At 41.0% G+C, this 22,461-nt stretch overlaps 2 protein-coding genes across 4 annotated transcripts; one reads left to right on the top strand and one right to left on the bottom strand.

The window, feature by feature from the left end:
- Window positions 1–793: 793 nt before the first annotated feature.
- On the top strand, window positions 794–6,590 carry LOC133422796 (THAP domain-containing protein 6-like). Of its 3 annotated transcripts, none has more exons than XM_061712896.1 (6): window positions 794–940; window positions 1,054–1,246; window positions 2,306–2,530; window positions 4,225–4,435; window positions 5,398–5,551; window positions 6,331–6,589. In XM_061712896.1, the coding sequence occupies exons 1-6, from the start codon at window positions 861–863 to the stop codon at window positions 6,428–6,430; spliced, it is 963 nt and encodes a 320-aa protein (XP_061568880.1). In that variant the 5' UTR covers window positions 794–860; the 3' UTR covers window positions 6,431–6,589. The 3 variants fall into 3 exon arrangements, with proteins under 3 accessions (XP_061568880.1, XP_061568881.1, XP_061568882.1); XM_061712898.1 differs by having other exon boundaries at window positions 858–940; window positions 4,222–4,435; window positions 6,331–6,590; XM_061712897.1 differs by lacking the exon at window positions 6,331–6,589 and having other exon boundaries at window positions 4,222–4,435; window positions 5,361–5,496.
- Window positions 6,591–7,276: 686 nt separating this feature from the next.
- zgc:86896 (uncharacterized protein LOC415190 homolog) lies at window positions 7,277–21,887 on the bottom strand. Its single transcript, XM_061712892.1, has 10 exons — window positions 21,770–21,887; window positions 21,064–21,222; window positions 18,117–18,221; window positions 16,352–16,574; window positions 16,162–16,269; window positions 14,756–14,962; window positions 13,564–13,639; window positions 9,970–10,160; window positions 8,215–8,305; window positions 7,277–7,467 (listed from the first exon to the last, which is right to left on the bottom strand). The coding sequence occupies exons 2-10, from the start codon at window positions 21,125–21,127 to the stop codon at window positions 7,462–7,464; spliced, it is 1,071 nt and encodes a 356-aa protein (XP_061568876.1). The 5' UTR covers window positions 21,128–21,222; window positions 21,770–21,887; the 3' UTR covers window positions 7,277–7,461.
- Between the last annotated feature and the right edge of the window lie 574 nt (window positions 21,888–22,461).

Genomic DNA, 22,461 nt, shown 5'->3' with positions numbered 1-22,461 from the left:
TTCTCGTAATGTTATAACTTTATTCTCGTAATATTACGACTTTATTCTCGTAATGTTACGACTTTATTCTCGTAATGTTACGACTTTATTCTCGTAATATTACGACTTTATTCTCGTAATATCACTACTTTATTTTCATAATATTACGACTTTATTCTCATAATATTACGACTTTATTTTATTACAACTTTATTCTCGCAACATTACAACTTTATTCTCATTATATTATGACTTTATTCTCGTAATTTCCAATTTTTTTTTTGTCTTAGTTCGGCCCTAATACTCCGTCGTAGTGACTTTACTACATCGTGACTGATTGTAGCTCATTACCACAACTCTCTGCTTTCCATCAGCAAATCCTTCTCTATTGGAAATTGATTTATAGTCATAATCTTACACCACACAACACACCTGTATCATGGAACAACAGGTACATTTTGCTCAGTAGAAAATTGATTGGAAATCAAAAGGAGTCTGGGCTGTTGCATACTTTCTGGATGATACTGCTTGAGGATTTTTGTAAAAAAATACCAAATTCAATGTACTGTTAAGCATTATAATAGAGCGATAAAAGCCATTCCAAGTTCTCTTCACAGCAAAAGGGTTAAATAATAATAATAATAATAATAATAATAATAATAATAATAATAATAATAATAATAATAATAATAATAATAAAAATAATAAAAATAATAATAATAATAAAACTATCCGTGGACGGTGCCGCGCAGGCGCACTGTCCTCGGCGGGCCTCCAGGGGGCGCCACCCGTCTGAGGCGCAGGCGCATCCCCGCGTTCCCCACGTCCGTTGTCCCGCTCCGCCGCCATCGTGGATGTGGCAGTAGCAGCTCCGGGAGGAGATGCCCCACTCCTGCTCTGCCTGGGGCTGCACCAGCCGGCTTACGGCAAGCACCCGCTCCGCGGGCATCAGCTTCCACAGGTCGGGGGGTAAAAGTAGTTTTAGAGCGGAATGTCCTGATTTAGCGGCGATCTTTCCCCCCTGAGCAGAGTGGTTGTTGTGATTGTGATGCTCAGACTGTTGTCCGTCCGCAGGTTTCCCAAAGCCCCGGAGCTGAGGCGGCGCTGGGAGAAAGCCGCCCTGAGGGGCGGGTTCCGGGCCACCCCGTCCTCCATGCTCTGCAGCCAGCACTTCACCCCCGAGGACTTCGACAGGACGGGCCAGACGGTTCGGCTCCGGGAGGGGACGGTCCCCTCGGTGTTCACGTCCGCGTCTGAGCGGGACCGGGTCAGTGAGACTACAGGCTGATTTATGGTTCCGCGTTACACCAACGCGTAGCCTACGCCGTAGGGTACGCGGCACGCGCAGCGTTCCGGGTGCGTCGCCGCGTAGTCTACGGCGTAGGCTACGTCGACGATTTAACGGGGAACCACAGATCAGGCTTAAGGCTGCCAGTCGTCCCGTATTGAGGGACGCACTTTGTCCCGTATTACTGTGAGAGTCAGAAAATAGTGATAAAATGGCATTGAGCTGTTGAGTTCTTAAGTTATTTTGTTCTGTTTTACTCCAACTGTAGCTACAGTCATGGCCTTTGAGGCACAAATAAGTTTACACGTTTTCTACAGACTTTCTGTTTGCACTTTTGTTATTGCACTAAAAATGCGCACTATTACAGAATGGATGTGCTGCTTTCTTTCTATTGTTTTATATTCATTTATATACAGGACTGTCTCAGAAAATTTGAATATTGTGATGAAGTCCTTTATTTTATGAAATGCAAAAATGTCATACATTCTGGATTCATTACAAATCAACTGAAATATTGCAAGCCTTTTATTATTTTGATATTGCTGTTCATGGCTTTCAGCTTAAGAAAACTCAAATATCCTATCTCAAAAAATTTGAATATTCTGGGAATCTTAATCTTAAACTGTAAGCCATGATCAGCAATATTAAAATAATAAAAGGCTTGCAATATTTCAGTGGATTTGTAATGAATCCAGAATTTATGAAATTTTTGTTTTTTTAATTGCATTACAGAAAATAAAGGACTTTATCACAATATTCTAATTTTCTGAGACAGTCCTGTATATAATTTTAAGTTAAGCAGGACAGGTTTCTGTTTAAGAAAGATACTTATTTTATTCAGTTCATTTTGTTATTTTGTATTAAAGTGAATTGCTGGATAATAATTTGTTTTCCATGTGTTCATGGCATTCAAAAATATGCATCTAATTCAATTCAAGTTAAAAAATTGTTTCACTCACAAAAAAAGGGTTAAAAAAAAATTCACCCCGCCAGGAAGGTGAAGGCAACCGGGTTGAGTGTCCCTTATTTATTTTTCAGGAAGTTGGCAAGCCTAGTGGTGACCCGCCGAGACGAGGACGCTCACGCTCAGCTGCCAAGCCCCGCCTTCTCAAGGTGAAGAAATCCCTCTCAGATCCCGGGCTTCAGCCCAAGAAGGCCCCCCAGGCCCCAAAGGAGGTCCGGGAGGCCCCTGAGACCCGGAAGACCCAGGAAACCCCGTCCCTGGACCGCCTCCACCTCGTCCCCGCGGCAGCGCCCGAAGCTGTGAGTAAGAAGTGATCTCTAACCTGTTAAACAGCTCAGAATCAGAATTAAGTTTATTGCCAAGTAGTTAGGGCTGTGCGATTAATCGATTTTAAATCTAAATCGGATTTATTAATCAAAATCAATGTTAAAAAAGGAAAATCGGAAAATCGATTTTCCTTTTTTGCAGCTGGCTGCATTACAGACATAGCTCGTCTAGTCATCTTTGGTCAAGAAAATTGTAAATGTTGTCACTTTACTAAACTCAAGGAGGATTTACAGTATCTTTCAATTGCACTTCATTCCCAATAGGGAAATTTGTTTGCTATTTTTCTTTAAAAATAAAGATAAAATATTTTAAACAATTTATTCCATAGTCTTTTGTAGTTTTACCAAAAAAATCGAAATCGAAAATCGGGTTTTCAGAGAGAAAAATCGGGATTTTATTTTTGTCCAAAATCGCCCAGCCCTACAAGTTGTTTAACACACACAATGAATTTGTTGTGGTGATTGGTGCAGTACAAAGGAACAAATGTATTATGAAAAGATAAAATGTACAACATGAGGTTTGAACGTGTTGGATAATGAGTCTGTGCAAAGGTGACCCCGGACGCATAAGGTCAGGATTGGAGTCTTTACATTGGGAAGAAACTGTTTTTATGGCGTGAGGTTTGATGGAGCGCAGCCTCCTGCCAGAGGGAAGAGTCTGGAACAGTTTGTGTCCGGGGTGGGAGGGGTCTGCTAACAGATTCGATAAAAGAACGATAAAACATAGTCATCAGGGAAGAATCGACCTGGAACTTAGAGAGTTTTCGAAGACAAAAAAGGCGCTGCTGGCTTTTCTTATACATTGAGTCTGTATTTTTTCTAAATGACAGTTGTTGTCAATAATAGTGCCTAAATATTTATAGGACTCAACAATTTCAACTTCTTGACTAGGCCTGTGTTGAAAAAATCGATTCTCATATTAATTCCAAAAAATCGATTCATATGTCTAAAGATCGATTTAAAAAAAAAAAAAAAGAATTTTTTTTTTTTTTTCATCATTACATTACAACTTTTGGTACTTTTTTGTTTATGCCCAAAAAAGGAATATTTTGTTTGGACACGAGAATAACTGGTGCCATGTTTTTGCCTTTAAATATGTTTAAAGGTATGAAAACATTAAAGTTTTCAGTTATAATTGCATTAATTGTCTATATTTCTTTGCTTTATTATACTGTCTTGGGGCATAAATGTTAAAAACCAAATTCTCATAAATGGGGAAAAAATAAAAGCGATTTCTTTCGTCCTCTGTTTCCTCCCTGGATCTGTTTGGTAATTCTGACCCACACGATGTTTCTGAAAGCAGTTCTATCAGCATTCTGGGAGCTGATTGGTCCTTACAGCATCATTAGCTGCAATACTTGCTGTTGAATCTCAATATAATACTTGTATAAATATGTTGTATAACTAGACAGTCATATAATTCATTAACAGTATCCCAAATTAATATCGGATCGAATCGAATCGTGATAATCGATTCTGAATCTTAAGAATCCGAATCGAATCGATTCTTAATATTTGAATCGATTCCCAGCCCTATTCTTGACCCTCAATCACTTTACTAACAGGAGAGGGCTGCACGCGTCTGAAATCCATACACATATCCTTTGTCTTTAAGACATTCAAAGATAAACATGACAGATTGTAACCTTCCCCTCCGTCTGCAGCAGGACCACGCCTACGCTCTGCCCTGCTCCAACGATGTCCTGAGGGCCAGACTCCGGGAGGCCCTGGCCCGGGTGGAGACGCTGGAGAGGGAGAGGAGGAATGCCAGGGACAGAGAGAGGAGGGCAAAGCTGACGGTGAGGGGTCTGCTGGAGGACCTGAGGGGGAAGAAGCTGCTGAACGACGAGCTGCAGCAGCAGCTCCACACTTACTCAGGTACAGCTCTTGCTGTTGGTTAGATCTGCTGTAGTTGTTGGAGTGTGCAGCACTTTGGCCCACAGTGTTGTTTTAAAGTTGGATTGTAATGAAAACATGGACAAAATGAGGACTTAATGGCACTTTTCCACTAGTACCTACTCAGCTCGACTCCACTTGCCCTAGTTTCTTTTTAGACACCCAGATGAGAGAACTGCTCGGGGGTCATGTTCTGGGTATGGGTCTCTGGAAAGCGTCTAGAGACAACTCTGTTGTATTAGACGCTATATAAATAAAATTGAATTGAATGAGAAGTAGGAGGTTGGAGTGAAGCTGCTGTGACGTATTTGATTGTGTATCTAAACTAAGAAGACAACAACACTACAGATGTAGAATCTGGGGAGATGATAGATGTGCTGCTGGATCTGTGGCTTGTGTTTGATATCAAGTTAAAAAATTAGAGTGAGAAGCTTCAAGTGGCGATGGTTTTTAATTTTTGTTTGTTTGTCTCTGTGCTGCTGAAAAGTCAGCTGGAGCCGTGAGCAGCTATGAAGAGACAGAGCTCCTGGTAGATCTGGTCGTTCCTTATCACCGTCTAGATCTTTTTAATTCTCTCCTCAGCACCAGGTTTATGAACATCTGACCCTCAGAGTTGGATAAAATGAACCAGAATCCGTCAGAGTCTCTTTCTCTGATTTCCTCCTCCTGACTCAGACGTCTGACTCCAACCCCCCGACCAATCGGTGGCCTGTAGTGTGATGATGTCAGATACAGCCGACTCAGCAGCTTAGAACCTCAGCAGAATAGTTACAGAAAAGTATCTACTCTGCACGTTAGGTGGGAAAGAACCAAACCGAGTCGAGTCAGGCTGAGTAGGTACTAGTGGAAAAGCGCCATAAGTGAGTAACTCTTCCCCTTCTGTATTAAGACGTCCCTGTGATTTCAGCGTGACTTGCTAATTTCCCATGCTGATTGAACGTCAGATCTCCCCGTGCACCTCCTGACCAAACGGAGCCAGGAATACACGGAGCACCAGAGAGACTTCGCCAAGACTCTGCACCTACACGGGCGAAAGGCCTACAAATATCTGAGAGAGACTCTCAACCTCAACATCCCACATCCTCATACGCTGCAGAGGTATTGTTCATGTCATTTCAGATCTTTTCCATTTTAGCTGTGCCTATTCTTTTCTCCTGGTTTGACTGGAAAGAGTGAAAGGAGAACATTTCCTCATCTGTCGTTAATGGCATCTGCCAGTACTGCTGCCAGTGATCAGCGGGGAGTGTAGCTCCCTATAATGTAATAATTTCCTTGAAAATGTATTAACGCCTGAAAATGCAATAAAACTTGCACTTAACTCAATCAAACATGTAATAAAATCCAATAATGTAATAACTTCAATAATGTAATAAAATATCCTGACTGATATTGTAATAACATTTTTACCAATAATGTAATACCTTATTACATTATTGGGAATTTATTACATTTTCAGGTGGGTCTTTTTTTTTTTTTTCCAAAACTGATAATGTAATATATATGTTCATTTTCAGTCCAGAGTTCTACATTTTGTGTTTTAAGTATCTAAGAATGTTATATACACTGGATTTGAAACACCAGAATGACTATTGGGTTAAATTGCAGACTTTGAGTACCATGTAATAAATTCCCAATAATGTAATAAGGTTATTATCGGTAAAAATGTTATTACAATATCCGTCAGGATATTTTATTACATTATTGGTGAAGTTATTACATTATTGGCTTTTATTACATTTTCGACTGAGTTAAGTGCAATTTTATTACATTTTCAGGAAATTATTATATTATAGGATGCTACAGGGAGCCAAAAAAACAAAGAAACTTGACCAGGGCCCCCAACATGAAAGAGTTTTCTGTCTCTCTTTCTCCCCAAGGTGGATGAGCTCTGTGGAGTCCGAGTCCAAGCCCGGGCAGAACAGCCCGGCACCGGGGTCGCCACGGAAACGGAGACGGAAGGGGGACCCCGACTCTTAAGGCTGAATTATGATTCTGCGTTAAATCAATGCAGAGCCTGCGCCGTAGGGTACGCGGCTACGCGGGAGTCTCTCCGTAGCGTGCGTGCGTTCATAAGTTTGTAAATCTTCATCAATGTCAAAATAAAACCAGTTTCTCAGAATCAGTTGTATTCCTGCTCTGTTGGTGGAGGGGGTGCAGCAGCATGGTGTTCAACCCCACCGGGGCACGTTACTAAACACAAGCACAGTTCATTAGGATATTAAGATACAATTAGAACAGGGTTCATACGTTTTGAAAAAACCTGGAAAAGTCATGGAATTTGAAAATGTCATTTTCAAGGCCTGGAAAAGTTTTGGAAACTTAAGTTCACCCCAAAAGTTTTGGAAAAGTCATGGAATTTATTTTTCTCACTTAATGATAACATTTAGTAATAACAGCCTGTAAGGTAGATTTAAAATTGCCTATAGAAATCCTATAGAAAAGTCTCACGCGTTCTCACGCGTGACCTGCCAAGCATCTTACACATCATGCAGATCGATTATTATTACAGTTATATTAGATTACTATACAACATGTACTACAACATAGTGCTGTTATATCAGTGTTAGTTTAAACAAATGTTTATTTTGTATAAAACCATAATTGTCATTAGATCTCCACTGTAGTGACTTTTGACATAGTTTTATTCCTATATTTCATTCATACATCAATGTTTTAGAGGTCATGTATAGTCATGGAAACTTGCTGCCAAGTCATGGGAAAGTCATGGTAATTTGATGGGTTAAATGTGTATGAACCCTGATAAAAAGACGCAGCGTGTGGATTAAAGTAAACTCATGAAAAAGTGAAGAATAACTCATCACGCTGTCATCATTTTATCTTTATTTAAATCACCATTTCTGACTGAAAACCACCATACATATGTGCTGAAAGCATTTTCTAGTTACCCAAACGCATACAAGGCAAACACACTCCGGTCACAGTACAGAATGGTCCCGCGGAATCTCCAGAACCTGCAGAACCTGCAGAACCTCCAGGAACCAGTGGACTCAGTGCTGCAGAACCAGAGATCAGACGTGTCAGAGCAGAAAACAAAATAGCTTCTGGGCATCAGAAAAGTCATAAAACAGTTTAAACTGATATTCAAAAAAAAAATTTGTCCAATAATCCCTCTGAGTTGGGTTTCCTGTCAACGGTTGAGAGGATTCATCCCAGTTACAGCCCCCATGGTGCCCCGGGGGTCAGAAATGACCTCAGGTGACCAGGTAGTCCGGGTTTAGGACCCGTTGCACTGCAAAAACTCAAAATCTTACCAGGAATATTTGTCTTGTTTCTAGTTAATATGTCTCATTTTAGTCAAAAAATCTCATTACACTTAAACAAGAGTCATTACCAAATAAATAACTTATTTGACAATTTTCACCTGTTTCAAGTAAATTTTCCCTTTAAATAAGTAGAAAAATCTGCCAGTGAGACAATATTTATCTTCTCATTACAAGTAAAAAACTCTTGTTCCACTGGCAGATTTTTCTACTTATTTCAAGTGAAAATCTACTGGAAACAGGTGAAAATTGTTGTTTGTCCAGTGATGAGTCTTGTTTTAAGTGTAATGAGATTTTTTTTTTTTTTTACTAAAAATGAGACATTTTAACTAGAAATAAGACGAATATTCTATTCTTATATAGAGTTTTTGCAGTGTGGAGGATAACCTCACAGTAAAACATGACGGAGTCACGAGTCGCTCTCAAACCACTCAGTCTTTTCTTGACATTTTCATCCGAAGCAGATTTTGACAGGAGTACCTTAAAAGTCCAGATGATCATGGCTCCGTCCAGGCCCACGCTGCTGTACTTGTCCACTTTGGCTCTGTCCCCGGAGACGACACACAGCTGCCTGCACAACGCAACACACCCGTCACAAACACTGCCATGGTGTGTCCTGCAAGGTCTGTCACAGCTGACGTCTGGGCATTTTGCTCTGGAGCTTCACGTTTGTGTTAACACAATGCCATGACACTGCAAAAAAACTCTAAATCTTAACAAGAATATTTGTCTTATTTCTAGTTAAAATGTCTCATTTTTAGTAAAAAAAATCTCTACACTTAAAACAAGACTCATCACTGGAAAAAACAACAATTTTCACCTGTTTCAAGTAGATTTTCACTTAAAATAAGTAAAAAAAATCTGCAAGTGGAACAAGATTTTTTTGCTTGTAATAAGAAGATAAATCTTGTCTCACTGGCAGATTTTTCTACTTATTTCAAGTGAAGATTTACTTGAAACAGGTGAAAATGGTCAAATAACAAGTTATTTTTCTGGTAATGACTCTTGTTTTAAGTGTAATGAGATTTTTTTGACTAAAAATTAGACATTTTAACTAGAAATAAGACAAATATTCCTGGTAAGATTTTGAGTTTTTGCAGTGGAGGGAGAGACATCAGCAATGGCCTTGGACAAGCTCATATCTGCCTTAGATTTTGTGACACAAACATACAGGGTGTTGTTGTTCCCCTGAGGTTGGATGTATCTCATTATAATGAGAACTTTTTCAATGATTTCCTCATGCACAAAACATTATATTTGTAGGATGTTGTACTTTTTGTGTGACTGAGGCCTTTAGATCTGATTCTTGGACCTCCATCTAAGTTTAAGTTTAAGTTTATTTTAGATGGGACAATGCATATTAATGAACACTACATTAAGCAGTGTAAATACACCGGGTTTTAGCAGAAATGTTAGTTTCCACCCGCAGTCCCCACAGAAAACAAAAACAATTCAGTCAAACAAGGGAACAAACATTACGACGGAGTATTAGGGCCAAACTAAGACAAAAAAAATGTAAATTACGAGAATAAAGTCGTAATATTTTTAGAATAAAGTCGTAATATTACGAGAATAAAGTCGTAATATTAAATATATTATAAATATATAAATATAACTTCACAAGATCAATATTCCTCATTTTAACACAGGGAGAAGATGCTCTTCCTGTTAGAGTTCTCATAAATTATATTCTCATAATATTACGACTTTATTCTCATAATATTATGACTTTATTCTCATAAATTATGACTTTATTCTCGTAATATTACGACTTTATTGTTGTAATATTACAACTTTATTGTTGTAATATTACGACTTTATTCTCGTAATATTACAACTTTATTCTCATATTACAAGTTTATTCTCATAATATTACAACTTTATTCTATTACGACTTTATTCTCGCAACATTATGACTTTATTCTCCTAATTTTACGACTTTATTCTCATTATATTATGACTTTATTCTCGTAATTTCCAATTTTTTTTGTCTTAGTTTGGCCCTAATACGCCGTACAAACATAAAACATACATAGTAGCACATATATTTAGCAGCATTTAAAAGCAGTATGGATTGTATCTTAAAGTGACTTGAGTCTAAAGTGACTTGAACAAAAAAAATGCATATTACAATAATGAAGCTATGGTAATATTATAGTACTGAGCTCTAGTATCTTTCCTGAGAGTTTCAAGCCTTCATCTAATCCTCAGCAGAAACGGGGAGAGAGTATTTACGTGATGCTGTTCTGGTGCAGCGTGCCCAGCTCGCTGTCCTCCTCATCCGTGGCCTTCTTGTCCAGGTTGCGGAAGTGCTGCATGGCCGACACGCTGCTCTTGGTGGCCTGCTTGGGGACGTCCAGCTTCTTCACGAACTCCAGACCCCCGGGACCCTTGTATGTGAACTGGTGGGGGCAGCAGTCGTGACCCTGAAACAGAGACACAAGGTCACAGGTCAGGGTGGGGTTTGATAATTTAATATATTACAAATAATAGCAGTGACCAAAACACCTGCAGAAATACTGCAGGAATGACATAGCAGCAGTTAAATGCAGCCTTCTGTAAGCTTTAAATATCCACTGGGCTTACATCAAATACATCAAAACACAACAATAAAAAACACTTTTCTGAACTTATCAATATGACTCTGTCCTTCACAGGATAAGTAAACAAGAATAACAAGAACAAGAACAAGAATTAACAAGAATATTTGTCTTATTTCTAGTTAAAATGTCTCATTTTAGTAAAAAAAATCTCATTACACTTAAAACAAGACTAATAATACTCAATAATTTGTGCAATAACATAACAAGATGTGCAATATCTGCCTTTCTACCTCACACACACCCTACCTGCTTTTTTTTTTGCACTGTTTCTTTCTTTCAATCTACTGTATATACTGCTCATATTTTGTAATTAGATGTATTTCTTACTTTTTAGTCTCTTTTACCCCTCCCCTGCATGTGTGTGCTAAGTGTACTATTGCCAACAAAGTAAGTTTCCCCACTGAGGGAGAAAATAAAGGATTATCTTATCTTATCTTATCTTATCACTGGAAAAAAACAACAATTTTCACCTGTTTCAAGTAGATTTTCACTTGAAATAAGTAGAAAAATCTTGCTTGTAATGAGAAGATAAATCTTGTTCCACTGGCAGATTTTTCTACTTATTTCAAGTGAAAATGTACTTGAAACAGGTGAAAATTGTCAAATAAGTTATTTTTCTGGTGATGACTCTAAATGTTGAAATAGCAGTAAAACCACATTCATTGATGAAATGACATAAGGGATGGAAAGGAGGGATGGCAGTTTTACAGGGGGGATGATTTGGACTGTTTTTATTGCAGGGGGGATGCCATCCCCCCTCATCCCCCTCAACTCCAGTACTGGTTCTAAACATCTCAGACGGGACGCACCAGCCTGCCTCAGTCCACCTGGTTGTTAACAAAGTGCAGAAATGTAGGATTGATGGTTTTTATTGACACTTGGGGCCAAGCTTGAGGCCGTAGTCCTGTGTTTCATGTCCACTAGAGGGCAGCAGGCGCAGGTGGAACAAGTCAACTTCACCACCACTCAATCTCTACCTCTATCTCCTGAGAACCAGATACCCGTCTCACATGCACGTCCAACCATCGCTGTGAATAACCTGAAGGGACGGCAGAGCTGTCCTCCTCCGGGGGGGTCATTTAGTTATTTATTGTGTCTGTGACAGACTATCTGGCGGTAGGCATGCAGGTCTAAACAATGAAAAATGTTTTAAATTAAACGTAGCTGCTTGTATCCATGAAGCCAAACGTGAGCAGTCAGGCTAAGGCCCAGTCCCAATCCCCCCTAGTCCTACTTTTCAGTCCTACCCCTAAATTTTGCAGGTTCCTGTGAGGGTAGTGGTGTCCCAATTCCTCTTTTCACCTAGGGCTAGTGTGTATGAATCTAACCCTTCACAGTGAGGGATTTCAGATGCTGACTCACCGACCGAGGGCTAGAGAAATTTCCCAGAATGCTTTACGTCATCATTTGCAGACTGAATCAAACAAAAAAACATGGCGGACATTTCTTATTTTTTAGTGAATAAAATCAATATTTTGAGTTAGTTTCTGCATAAAAATGCATTTTGATTACATTTCTAGCGAGAAATATATATTTTACTTTCATAATATTCACTCAGTGAATGTACATAATCACTCGTTTGCCCGTTGTTGCGAAGTTTTTTCAGATCTCGCCAGAATAAAGGCTGATTTATGGTTCCGCGTTACACCAACGCAGAGCCTACGCCGTAGGTTACGCGGCGACGCACGCCGTGCGGTGCGCGTCACCGCGTAACCTACGCCGTAGGCTCTGCGTTGGTGTAACGTGGAACCATAAATCAGCTCCTAGGCCGACGGCTTTTCTGATCCCCTGAAAGCTCTTAGCTCTGGACTTCCAGATATGGTGTGACGTATGTGCAAACGTAACTACGCAGTCGCTTACGTACCCGAACGTAAACCACGCAGTGACGTAGCAAGTGGTGTCCCAATCCCTAGGGAACATTACAAGGGCCCTAACGTTTGTGGCTTCATTTTTAGGGCTAGTGGTAGAAAGTAGGGGGGGGATTGGGATTGGCCCTACAAGCGCGTCTCAAACACAGAGCCGGATTAAATAAATGGACTACACTAGGCAGACTGTGATTTTTGGGCCCCCCTCCATCGATGTTATTTATGAATTGAAATCTTAAACTTACCAAAGTTACTAATAAAACTTAATTCACATTTTACATAGCATAGTCATAGTCAAGTTGGTTCTTTGTATTCCAAAATAAGTCATGTGTTGTGTATTAAACAGTCTATCAGACTATTTTTTGATTTTTATTATTTATACGTTACTACAATGCTCTATTAAATGCTATTAAATTATCCTTATCTTATCGATTGTGAGCATTTTGCAGAAAATCTTAATTAAATGTGTTGATTAAATTGAATAGTTAAATAAGAAGTCAAATCTACAAAGACCAATAAAATTTGCAGTAAGACAAAGTGTGCTGTAGTATGTATGTCTGTATGTGTATATGTATGTATGTATGTATGTATGTGTATGCGTATGCAGAGCCGTTTGAGAGATTTGCGAGGCCCTGTGTGAAATAGCCAGGGGGGCCCTCGCGCGTGAGTGTAGCGAGCGCGCGCGAAATTTTTGGGTTTTTTCGGGTCGGATCGGGTGTCTATATGCGCAATTTTAACTCTCCAATTAGCAAAATACTGGATACCTTCCCCTGCCTCATCATCATCTCTTGCCTCGACGCGGGGCCCCACGGCTGCTTGAGACCCGGTCGGATCGGTGATTTTTGTAACAAATTTATCAAACGAGCCTTTCAGAGAGGCATTAAACTCTTCCATTTTCTTTAGTTTTTTTTCTTTTTTCATCCCCTGATGGAAATTTCCTGAATCTGTCTCGTTCTCTCGACATTGTGTGACAGTTTGTTCCAACTCCACTCGTCTGGATCAGACTAGCTTGTGTCCGCGCTTGGTCTGATCAGTTGTATTGAACAACAGACACGCGTCATCATTGCACATATATTTATTGATATGCACAGACTAGTACGTATTTAGGTCTGTAGTGGAACGTGACTGTTGATATTTATAAGTGAAAAAAGGAAAAAAAAACGGAAACGGAAAAAAAAAACGGAAAAAAAACCCCCGGCCGAGTCTGGTTCTGCTGGAGGCGTGTTCCCGTGACCTGAGGTGAGCGAGAGCTCAGGACCGGCGGGTCCCGGGTCAGAGCTGCTCCTCTCAGCCCAACCGGCCGGACCTGAGTTTGATCCAGACTTTTCTGGCCCAATCAGACGCGAGCGGGTGGTACTCACCGCAGCGACCAGCTCGGTGGGGCTGACGAAGAGGACGCTCAGCAGAGGCAGGTGGCGGGTGGTCAGCTGGGTCACCCTGGAAACAGACAGGTGAGGCGTTAGGGCCCGGCCCCCAGGAGGGGGAGGTGGTGGCGGGTCTGGTTTGTTTGTTTATTTGGATCCACCATTAGATACATCAAATATGCAGTAGCTATTCTTCCTGGGGTCCTAATATTACATTTTTAAATATTTTCATCTTAAGACAAATATTACAGGCATTTCATAACATTCATACTAACAATCCTTTCATACAGCAGCTTTATTATTTACTTCTTGGTTGAAGAAAAATAAACCAATACTTAAATAAAAATACAAGAAAAAAAAAGTGGAGAGACAAAACAAAACTCTCCTTACTTTTTGGGATCTCAGATAACTCAACTCAATTCACCAGAGAGAAGCACTTAACATAATTGTCTTCAAGGTATCCCATATGTAAACAAATACATTTTCAATTTCTTGTTAAAGCAACTTCTATTATTATTTGAAATTAAAAAGCTTGGTAATAAATTCCATGCCACCATTGCTCTGTAGTGAACTGTTCCTTGTATTATATTTGTTCTGCACGAAGCCTGTCGAGTCCAGTACTGATGTTCATCAGAAAAGAATGTTCATTTATTACTTCTGGGATTTTATTTGTAATAATATTTTTTATGAAGGATACAAGTGAGTAATGTAACTTAGTTTTAACATTTAACCAGATAAGTTGATTATGTATTGACGTGCCACTCGTTCTAGACCAGGGGTCGGCAACCCAAAATGTTGAAAGAGCCATTGGACCAAAAACACAAACAACAAATCATGCTGCATGTATCTATATTAGTTATAACTGGGGAAAGATTTTTTTTTCATTATGCACTTCGAGAAAAAAGTCAAAATTTCGTGAAAAAAGTTGAAATGTCGAGAAAAAAGTCAAAATGTTGAGAAAAAAGTTGAAATGTTGTAAAAAAAGTCAAATGTTGAGAAAAAAGTCGAAACATCGAGAAAAAACTCAAAGTCCAGGAGCCACTAGGGCGGAGCTAAAGAGCTTCATGCTGCTCTAGAACCGTGGGTTGTCGACCCCTGTTCTATGTGGACAATTCAGAGCTATGCAAGCTGCTTTATTTTGGGCTACTTGTAGCTTGTGAAAATGACTTTGTGTTGTATTGGTACTCACTCCTTCCCCTGCGCGGCGTCGGCCACGGCCATGCTGCTGTTGTGGGCCACCCAGGCCAGCTGGTCCCCGCTGGGGGAGAAGGACACGCCGTGCACCCAGCCCCCGCAGTCCTTGTGCTCCAGCATCACCTCCCCGAAGGGCATCTTGGCCCCCCAGGCCGTGGGGCCGGGCTTGTCCTCGATGTCCTTGATGTAGGCAGAGAGGACCCTGGGAGGAAGCAGGGACCCGGGTCACTGTCACATCCAGTGTTGGGTGTAACGCGGTACAAAGTAACGCATTACTGTAATAAGATTACATTCGCCAGTAACGCAGTAATGTACCGCGTTACAGTTGTAATTTGGGTAATCACATTACGTTACTTTAGTTACTTTAAGCTTTTCAGCTACATGTAGAACGGGAGAACAGAAAGAAAATCAAACATGCCTTTCATGCGTGTTCACGCGCTGCGCAACACTTGTCTGACTTAACATGACTTTACGTTATTTTGCTCAGGACGTCTTTTGACGGGTGGAGATATGCGCACTATTTCGAATTTGTTGAGCTAAAGGGAAAGAATGTAACAGTAAAGTGTAAACTCTGCCCTGGCCAGAGGCAACTATCCACTGCCACAAACAGCACCTCAAATCTGTCGAAGCACCTACACCGGCAACATGCTAGCACCAAGCTAGTGGCTAAAGAAGGACGGACCACGAGTGACGCTGAGCCGACACCATCCAAGCAGATGAGACTTGATTTTTAACAACATGTATCGACAACAGTCGAGATACAGAGGCTTGTAGCGGCATACGTCGTGGAAGAAATGTTGCCTATTTTGACAGTGGAATCGCCGAGTTTCCGTAACATCCTGAGCAGAATACAGGTGAGGAGGCCGCTATCATCAGACAGGAAAACCTTTGCAAGCTACCTGGATAAGTGCTATGTCTGGATGGAAACTGAACTTAAGAAAACTTTTGAGAGTTTAGAGTATGTGTCAACTACCGCTGACATCTGGACTAGCCACAATAAAAGCTATTTAGGTATGGGTGGATTAACCCAAGCAATATCCAGCGTGAGAAAGCTGCAATTGCCTGCAGAAGAGTAAAAGGAGTAAATGGCCTCTCCTTAGGTTACGATGATGTGTGGGGACGACTCAAATGGAAAATGTCCAGAGGCAGGAGAAACAAGCAAAAGTCCTTTCATTTCAAACTTATTGCTTGAGATAGTGGAAGTCCCTGGAACAGATGACGATGTGAAACAATGTGATCCGAGACGATGTGAAAATGAAATATCATGGGTTCACACCGTCTCTAAGGATGTGAGAATCAAAGGAAACGCAGACGATTGCCCGACTTATTCTATCTGCAGAGGTCTTACCTGCAGTGCAGGTCTGCAGAGCCCGCTGCCAGCAGGATGTTGTTGGGTCTTACCTGCAGTGCAGGTCTGCAGAGCCCGCTGCCAGCAGGATGTTGTTGGGATGCCAGGCCAGGCTGAGCACCGTGGAGCGGATGGCCTTCTTGATGTGCTTGCTCAGCCACCTAAGAGTGGGGGAAGGGCACTGTTCTTGAACAGGTTCATCTGGATCGTTGAGTGTTTCACTTTGCACTATTTGAACTTCACCAGTCATTCTCCTTCTCAAAGTAGCAGACGGAGATGAGTCGCGCGCCGCTGCCCAGAGCAAACTTGTTCTCCAGCGGGGACCACTTCACGCAGGTGGCCGCCCGGTTGATGCGCAGCAGCACCAGCGTGGGCTTCCACGATCCGTCCTTCAGGGTCCACACGTAGGCGTTGCGGTCGGAGGCGCAGGTCACGATGCGGTTGGACTCCGGGGCCCAGTCGATGCCTGTGGAGAGCTCAACTCGTCAGCTTCCTTTACACCCATAACTCGTCTTGAACATTGATGAAGCCGTTGGTGTACAGCAGTTCTGTGCTCCTCAGGAGCTGAACAATGAAACTAATCGCGTCGTTTCAATCAGGCGAAATTGGGTTTTTATTTTAGAAATAAGGCCTGTTTTTCCTTTTATTCCAAAAAGAGACTTGTTGAATCAACTTTTATGTCTGTGCTTTACTATGGCGATGTAATTTATATGCATTCTTCTGCTCAATGACTTCATGCATTGGATACTGTCTACCATGGAGCTCTGAGATTTATCACAAATTTTTAAATTTTTATTTTTAATTTTAATTTTTTTATTTTTTTACCTTGTCTGCACACATATTAATGGTTAATACCATGCTGGTAAAAATGTGTAATGTGTAATGTGTAAAAATATGTGCATTGTTACTATATTTAATATATATACATACTGTATTTAAACATATTTGTGACCAAGAGATCTGGTCGGTGTTAAGAGAGGGATCCGCCTCCCATTTTGAAATCGGAAGAGAGACTGAATTATCTATTTTAGACACTAACCTGTAAAGTTTTAATAATAACTTTAGAGTGCTTCGATTCAATAATTCTATTATCCTGGCCGGAAGTTGTAGGTCCAATTGGTTAAGTTCATATTTTTTATTTATTATGGCCTTAAGTTGTTGGTATTCTAAGAATGTATTACTGCTTATTCCATATTGAACAGTAAGTGTATTAAAGGGTACAAACTGTCCTCCTATAATTACATGCTGTAGGTACCGTATTCCTTGGTCTCTCCATTGAGCAAAGTTTACCATCTTTTTATCATTTTGCAGGATATCTGGGTTGTTCCATATGGGTGTGCGCTCACATGGAAAGTGAAAGTGAAACTTTAAGGAATTCCCACCAGGCTGTCAGAGTTGAGCTAATATTAATGCTTTTGAAATTAATTTTATATCTCTTACTCCCCACTGTTCTCTGTCTGCCCGGGTCGATGGTCTGCTCTGGCCACCTGGAGACTTTATCATTGTCTTTGTTAATAAGGCCATTCTGGTCCTGCTTCCAGCTTATTTGGGGAGTTATGTCTCTCAAAAAAACACTGAGTCAGAATCTTCGGTCGCAGGACTTATTTTTATTGACTGTACCAAGGGTCTGCACTGGACAAGGTAGCAGGGCTTTCTGCTCTGCTGCCCCCTCTGCTTGGAATGAGGTGCAGAAAATCTTAAAATTGAATAATCTGGTGTCACTTGATGCTTTTAAGGTTCTTCTGAAAGACTTGGAAGCAAGTACAACTGGCTGTAGAGGCTTTGATTGCTGATTTTGTTTAGGATCTGTATTTCTGATTTGTTTTTAACTGTTTTGTTATTGTTTGGTTGTGCAACTTTGTGTGTTTGTGCTGCTGTCTCAACGAGATCTTTTTCCTGCTTAAATAAAGGTTATAATAATGATAAAGGCGGTGTGAGCTGGCGACGGTTGTTCCGGTGCTGCAGAAGCAGCATCCTTCCGTCCCGTCTCCAGTGTGGGGCGTCCTACCTGTGATGCGTCCGCTGTGCTCCGTCAGCTCGTGAATCTTCACCCAGTCTTTGCCTTTCTTCTCATAGATCTTCACCGTGTTGTTGTTGGGACTCACGGCAATCTCTGCAAGGAAGTGCCTTGTTAATGTTGAGAGATAAGTAAGCGTGAGAGAAACCCCTGGAACATCTGTTCCAGGGTTGGTCTGGTCAGCTGCTTTCAGAGGTGCAGAACAAGACCCCAAACCAGTAGTGAGGCACACAGGATCTGCTCCTGCAGCAGGACTCTTTAAATCTCCTTTGAGGACACATCTATTCTCTTTTATCCCCAAAACCTCATTCATTTTATTAGTTTTTATCATTTTAACACTTCAGTTCAAGGGTTTACATTAAATATAATCACCCTTTCATACTATTCTATTGTGCATAATCTATTGTGTTTATCTTTGTTTTGTAAATGGAACCAATTTCTAATCTGGGTTAAGGAGGCTGACACCACCTCCACCTTTAAAACAGCACTATGTAACTTTTCCAGCTTAATCTAATATTTCATCATCATCATCATTGTGATGGAACATCAACTTCCAACAGGTTTAATGAACCTCTGTCATGGTCTGAGGGGTCTGTATCTCCTTCACTGGCACTATGTAACTTTGAGGAGCATGGTAGGAACCCTGCCACACTAAAAAACTACACATTTTTACGGCTTTGACTGCTTTACGGCATACATTACTTCCCCCTCCTTCCCCATTCGTAGTGGAGACGAAAATGGGCGGGGCTTGGAGCTCAGAGCTCAGGAGAAGCTGGTAACCCGTTGCTGTGTTGTGGCTGCAGCAGCTCCACACAACAGACGTGGGGAAAAGATCCTAATGGTATAACTTTTCACCAATTTCCTGCTCGGAGGCAGAACCACGGAGGCCAAGTATCTGATATAACAGAGTAAAAGAGTGAAAGAGTCGTCGGCTCGGTTTGATCGCGGCTGTAACGACCAAACATAACGTTCCACAGTAAACAAACAAACACACACACAGGCCGGGTCGGATCAAAACACGGGTTTTATTCCCCACTTCGCCAGCTAAACGCAGTTGCTGGCCAGCTCTCTGCGGTGCAATTAACCCCAATCTTCAGATAAAACTAGTTTGTTGAGGAAAAAATATTAACTATTTGATTTGTAGCTGCAGAGGAAAAAAATAATCTCATGAGGAAAACTAAAATATTGCTCACGCCTCGGAGCCTCTTCAGCATAATATAGCAGTCAAAAAAAAGAAAAGAGAAGTAAGAGTAATACAAAACATGTACTGTATGTTGTACTATTATACAAAATTATTGAAACACATGGCGAGTCAAACATTTACCAAAGCAGCTGCCAAACACTCCTAAACAAGGTAGCCTAAGACGTGGGTTGTGCAGAACTGCGGCAGTAAATCCTTCTAAAGAGTGGAGCTACGACGAGGAGCTCCATTCTTTAGTAGGGATTTCATATGGATCCAAACCGTTAATAATCATTATTTTCTCCATATACCGCTCCCTGGCTTCCTTGTTTAAGGTATCCCGGTAAATTCCAGTTCCTTTCCAGCAGTTTAACATCTTTTTTTTTGCGTTCCGTCTGTTCACTTGGTGAAACAGAAAAGCGTCCCGTCTTCTCTCATCAAAACAAATGCACGTGACGGGGACAGGATCTTTCCGGCAGTACGCGCTGGTGCTCATGGGAAACGTAGTGTTCTTTCCGGTAAAGAACTACCGCTTTTATCCAAAAGATGCCGCCAAACTCAGGAAAGCTGAAAGTTACATTGTGCTGCTTTAAAACCAAATTTAAACCTTTCTGTTTAGTAAACCTCTAATTAGTGTTTAGTAAAGGATGGATGGATGGATGCATGGATGGATGGATGGATGGATGGATGGATGGATGGATGGATGGATGGATGGATGGATGGTAACGTGCTTTACATTAAATTTACTCTGCTTCCACACTTTTCTTGTCTTCACTTGCACAGCGCCGAACTGAATAAATACTGAAGCTACCTCTCCGTTGTCCTGAATTTAGAAATGAATCCAGAAGTTTAAATTGATTTCAGACCTGATTGTGACTGGAGTCCAGCCCTGTGCGCTTTGATTCCTACAGACAGATAAACCTGCTCCCTGATGACGAGGTTAAGCTCGTCATTTTGGTTCATTTCTCACAGAAATACGTGTTTGTGACAACAGAGGCAAGTCATCCTGGAGCCACTGCTGATAACAAGGTCCATCCTCTCAGCAAAGATCCTGCACTGCTGTAACAGAACACCGGAGCAGACGTCCTGCAGTCAGACACCAGCAATAAAGCTCTTGGAGTCCATTTCCTGTATTGATTATCAGATTTGCTGTGGTTCACTGAGCAACATTAACACAATTAGAGGAGGAGGAGGCTGTAGCAGCAGGCTGCACTGCCGAAACTGCTCCTCCAGAAATACGTCAAAATTATCTTATTTGAAGCAAAACATGTTTGCAAATGGGGTAAGAGACACTTTTTTGGCTAGAATTGTTAGCAAAATAGTCTAAAATGTCTCAGAAACGAGTTTTGCAGTGTGCACTGCAAAAACTCAAAATCTTAACAAGAATATTTGTCTTATTTCTAGTTAAAATGTCTAATTTTTAGTCAAAAACTCTCATTACACTTAAAACAACAAGATTTTTTTGCTTGTAATGAGAAGATAAATCTTGTTCCATTGGCAGATTTCTACTTATTTCAAGTGAAGATCTACTTGAAACAGGTGAAAATTGTCACATAACAAGTTATTTTTCTGGTAATGAGTCTTGCCTTAAGTGTAATTAGATTTTTTGACAAAGAATTTGACATTTTAACTAGAAATAAGATTTTGAGTTTTTGCAGTGTGATTCCTGTGTATTGTGAATGTCTTGGTGTGTTTTATGACACGTCTGCGTGTTTGTGTGAATGCTGGCGGGCTGCTGCATGTGCCCGCCCCACGTACGCGTTCTGTCTTTGTTCCAGGAGTGGCAGGAGAGCGGCTCCAGGCCGAAGCTGTGCAGCGACATGTCGGGGCAGAGGCGGGACGGCTGCAGGAATGTGCAGGTGGCTGTGGATGTGCTGCTGCAGGTTCCAGGAGGAGACGCCGAGGCTGAGAGAAGGTCTGAGACAAAGAAATGACTCAAACAACCACATCTAGTGTGCAGAACAGTTATTCTATAGTCAAGAACTTTTATCATGAAGCCCAAACACCAGTTTAGGACCAGAACTCAGTCTGAAGTAGATCTGGGATTGTTTGTTCCGGGTATTTATCTGCAAAACCTTGATGTCAATCATTGTTTAGAGAGTGAGTCACCACCATGAGATAAGCTGGCTCTTATCAGATGGCATGCAGTCTTCAGTCAGGAATTTTCTCTGCTCGTCGACTGAGGTCTCAAACACGCTGAAGGGAAACTTCAGGTTTTAGGAAACATTTCCCTCTCAACACACTTTACCTGAGAGTCTGCAACACTCCCTGCCTGAGAGGACACTCCTCACACTGATACGAGGAAGTAAATTCCATGCATTGCTCCTGTTGTTTAACCCTGTACTGAACAGTCACATGTAGAGATCATAAATGAGCAGACAACAGACATGACTGAGTTTATCTGTAGCTGAATGACCCGACAGAAAAGCTCTCAGCAGTGACTGAGGTGGAGGTGGAGACTCACCTTCACAGAGTGGACGTGGGGAGGACACGGCGCTGCGTTCGCGGACTCTGGGCAGTCGACACGAATGGATCAGTGCAGCCGAGGGGAGGAAGTGGCTGGTCCTCCTGAAGGGAGTGGAAGAAAGGTGGGTGTGTCTGCAAGCAGATGTTGAGCAAGCATCTCAGAAACAGGTCGCCCTCTGGCTGGCCGTCGCCCAGTACTCACCCAGTATACTACAAATAATATATAATATATTACAAATAATAGCAGTGACCAAAACACCTGCAGAAATACTGCAGGAATGACATAGCAGCAGTTAAATGCAGCCTTCTGTAAGCTTTAAATATCCACTGGGCTTACATCAAATACATCAAAACACAACAATAAAAAACACTTTTCTGAACTTATCAATATGACTCTGTCCTTCACAGGATAAGTAACATGGATCACTGTAAAAACTCTTAACAAGAATATGTGTCTTATTTCTAGTTAAAATGTCTCATTTTAGTAAAAAAGTCTCATTACACTTAAAACAAGACTCGTCACTGGAAAAAACAACTTTCAACAAATTTTCACCTGTTTCAAGTAGATTTTCACTTGAAATAAGTAGAAAAATCTGCCAGTGGAACAAGATTTTAGATAAATCTTAGAGATAAATCTTGTCCCACTGGCCGATTTTTCTACTTATTTCAAGTGAAAATTTACTTGAAACA

This window comes from Cololabis saira, chromosome 21, assembly GCF_033807715.1.
Source record: "Cololabis saira isolate AMF1-May2022 chromosome 21, fColSai1.1, whole genome shotgun sequence".
In the NCBI taxonomy this organism is placed as follows: Eukaryota; Metazoa; Chordata; class Actinopteri; order Beloniformes; family Belonidae; genus Cololabis; species Cololabis saira.
The sequence above is the reverse complement of the archived record's forward strand: the minus strand, read 5'-3'. Positions and strand labels throughout refer to the sequence as shown.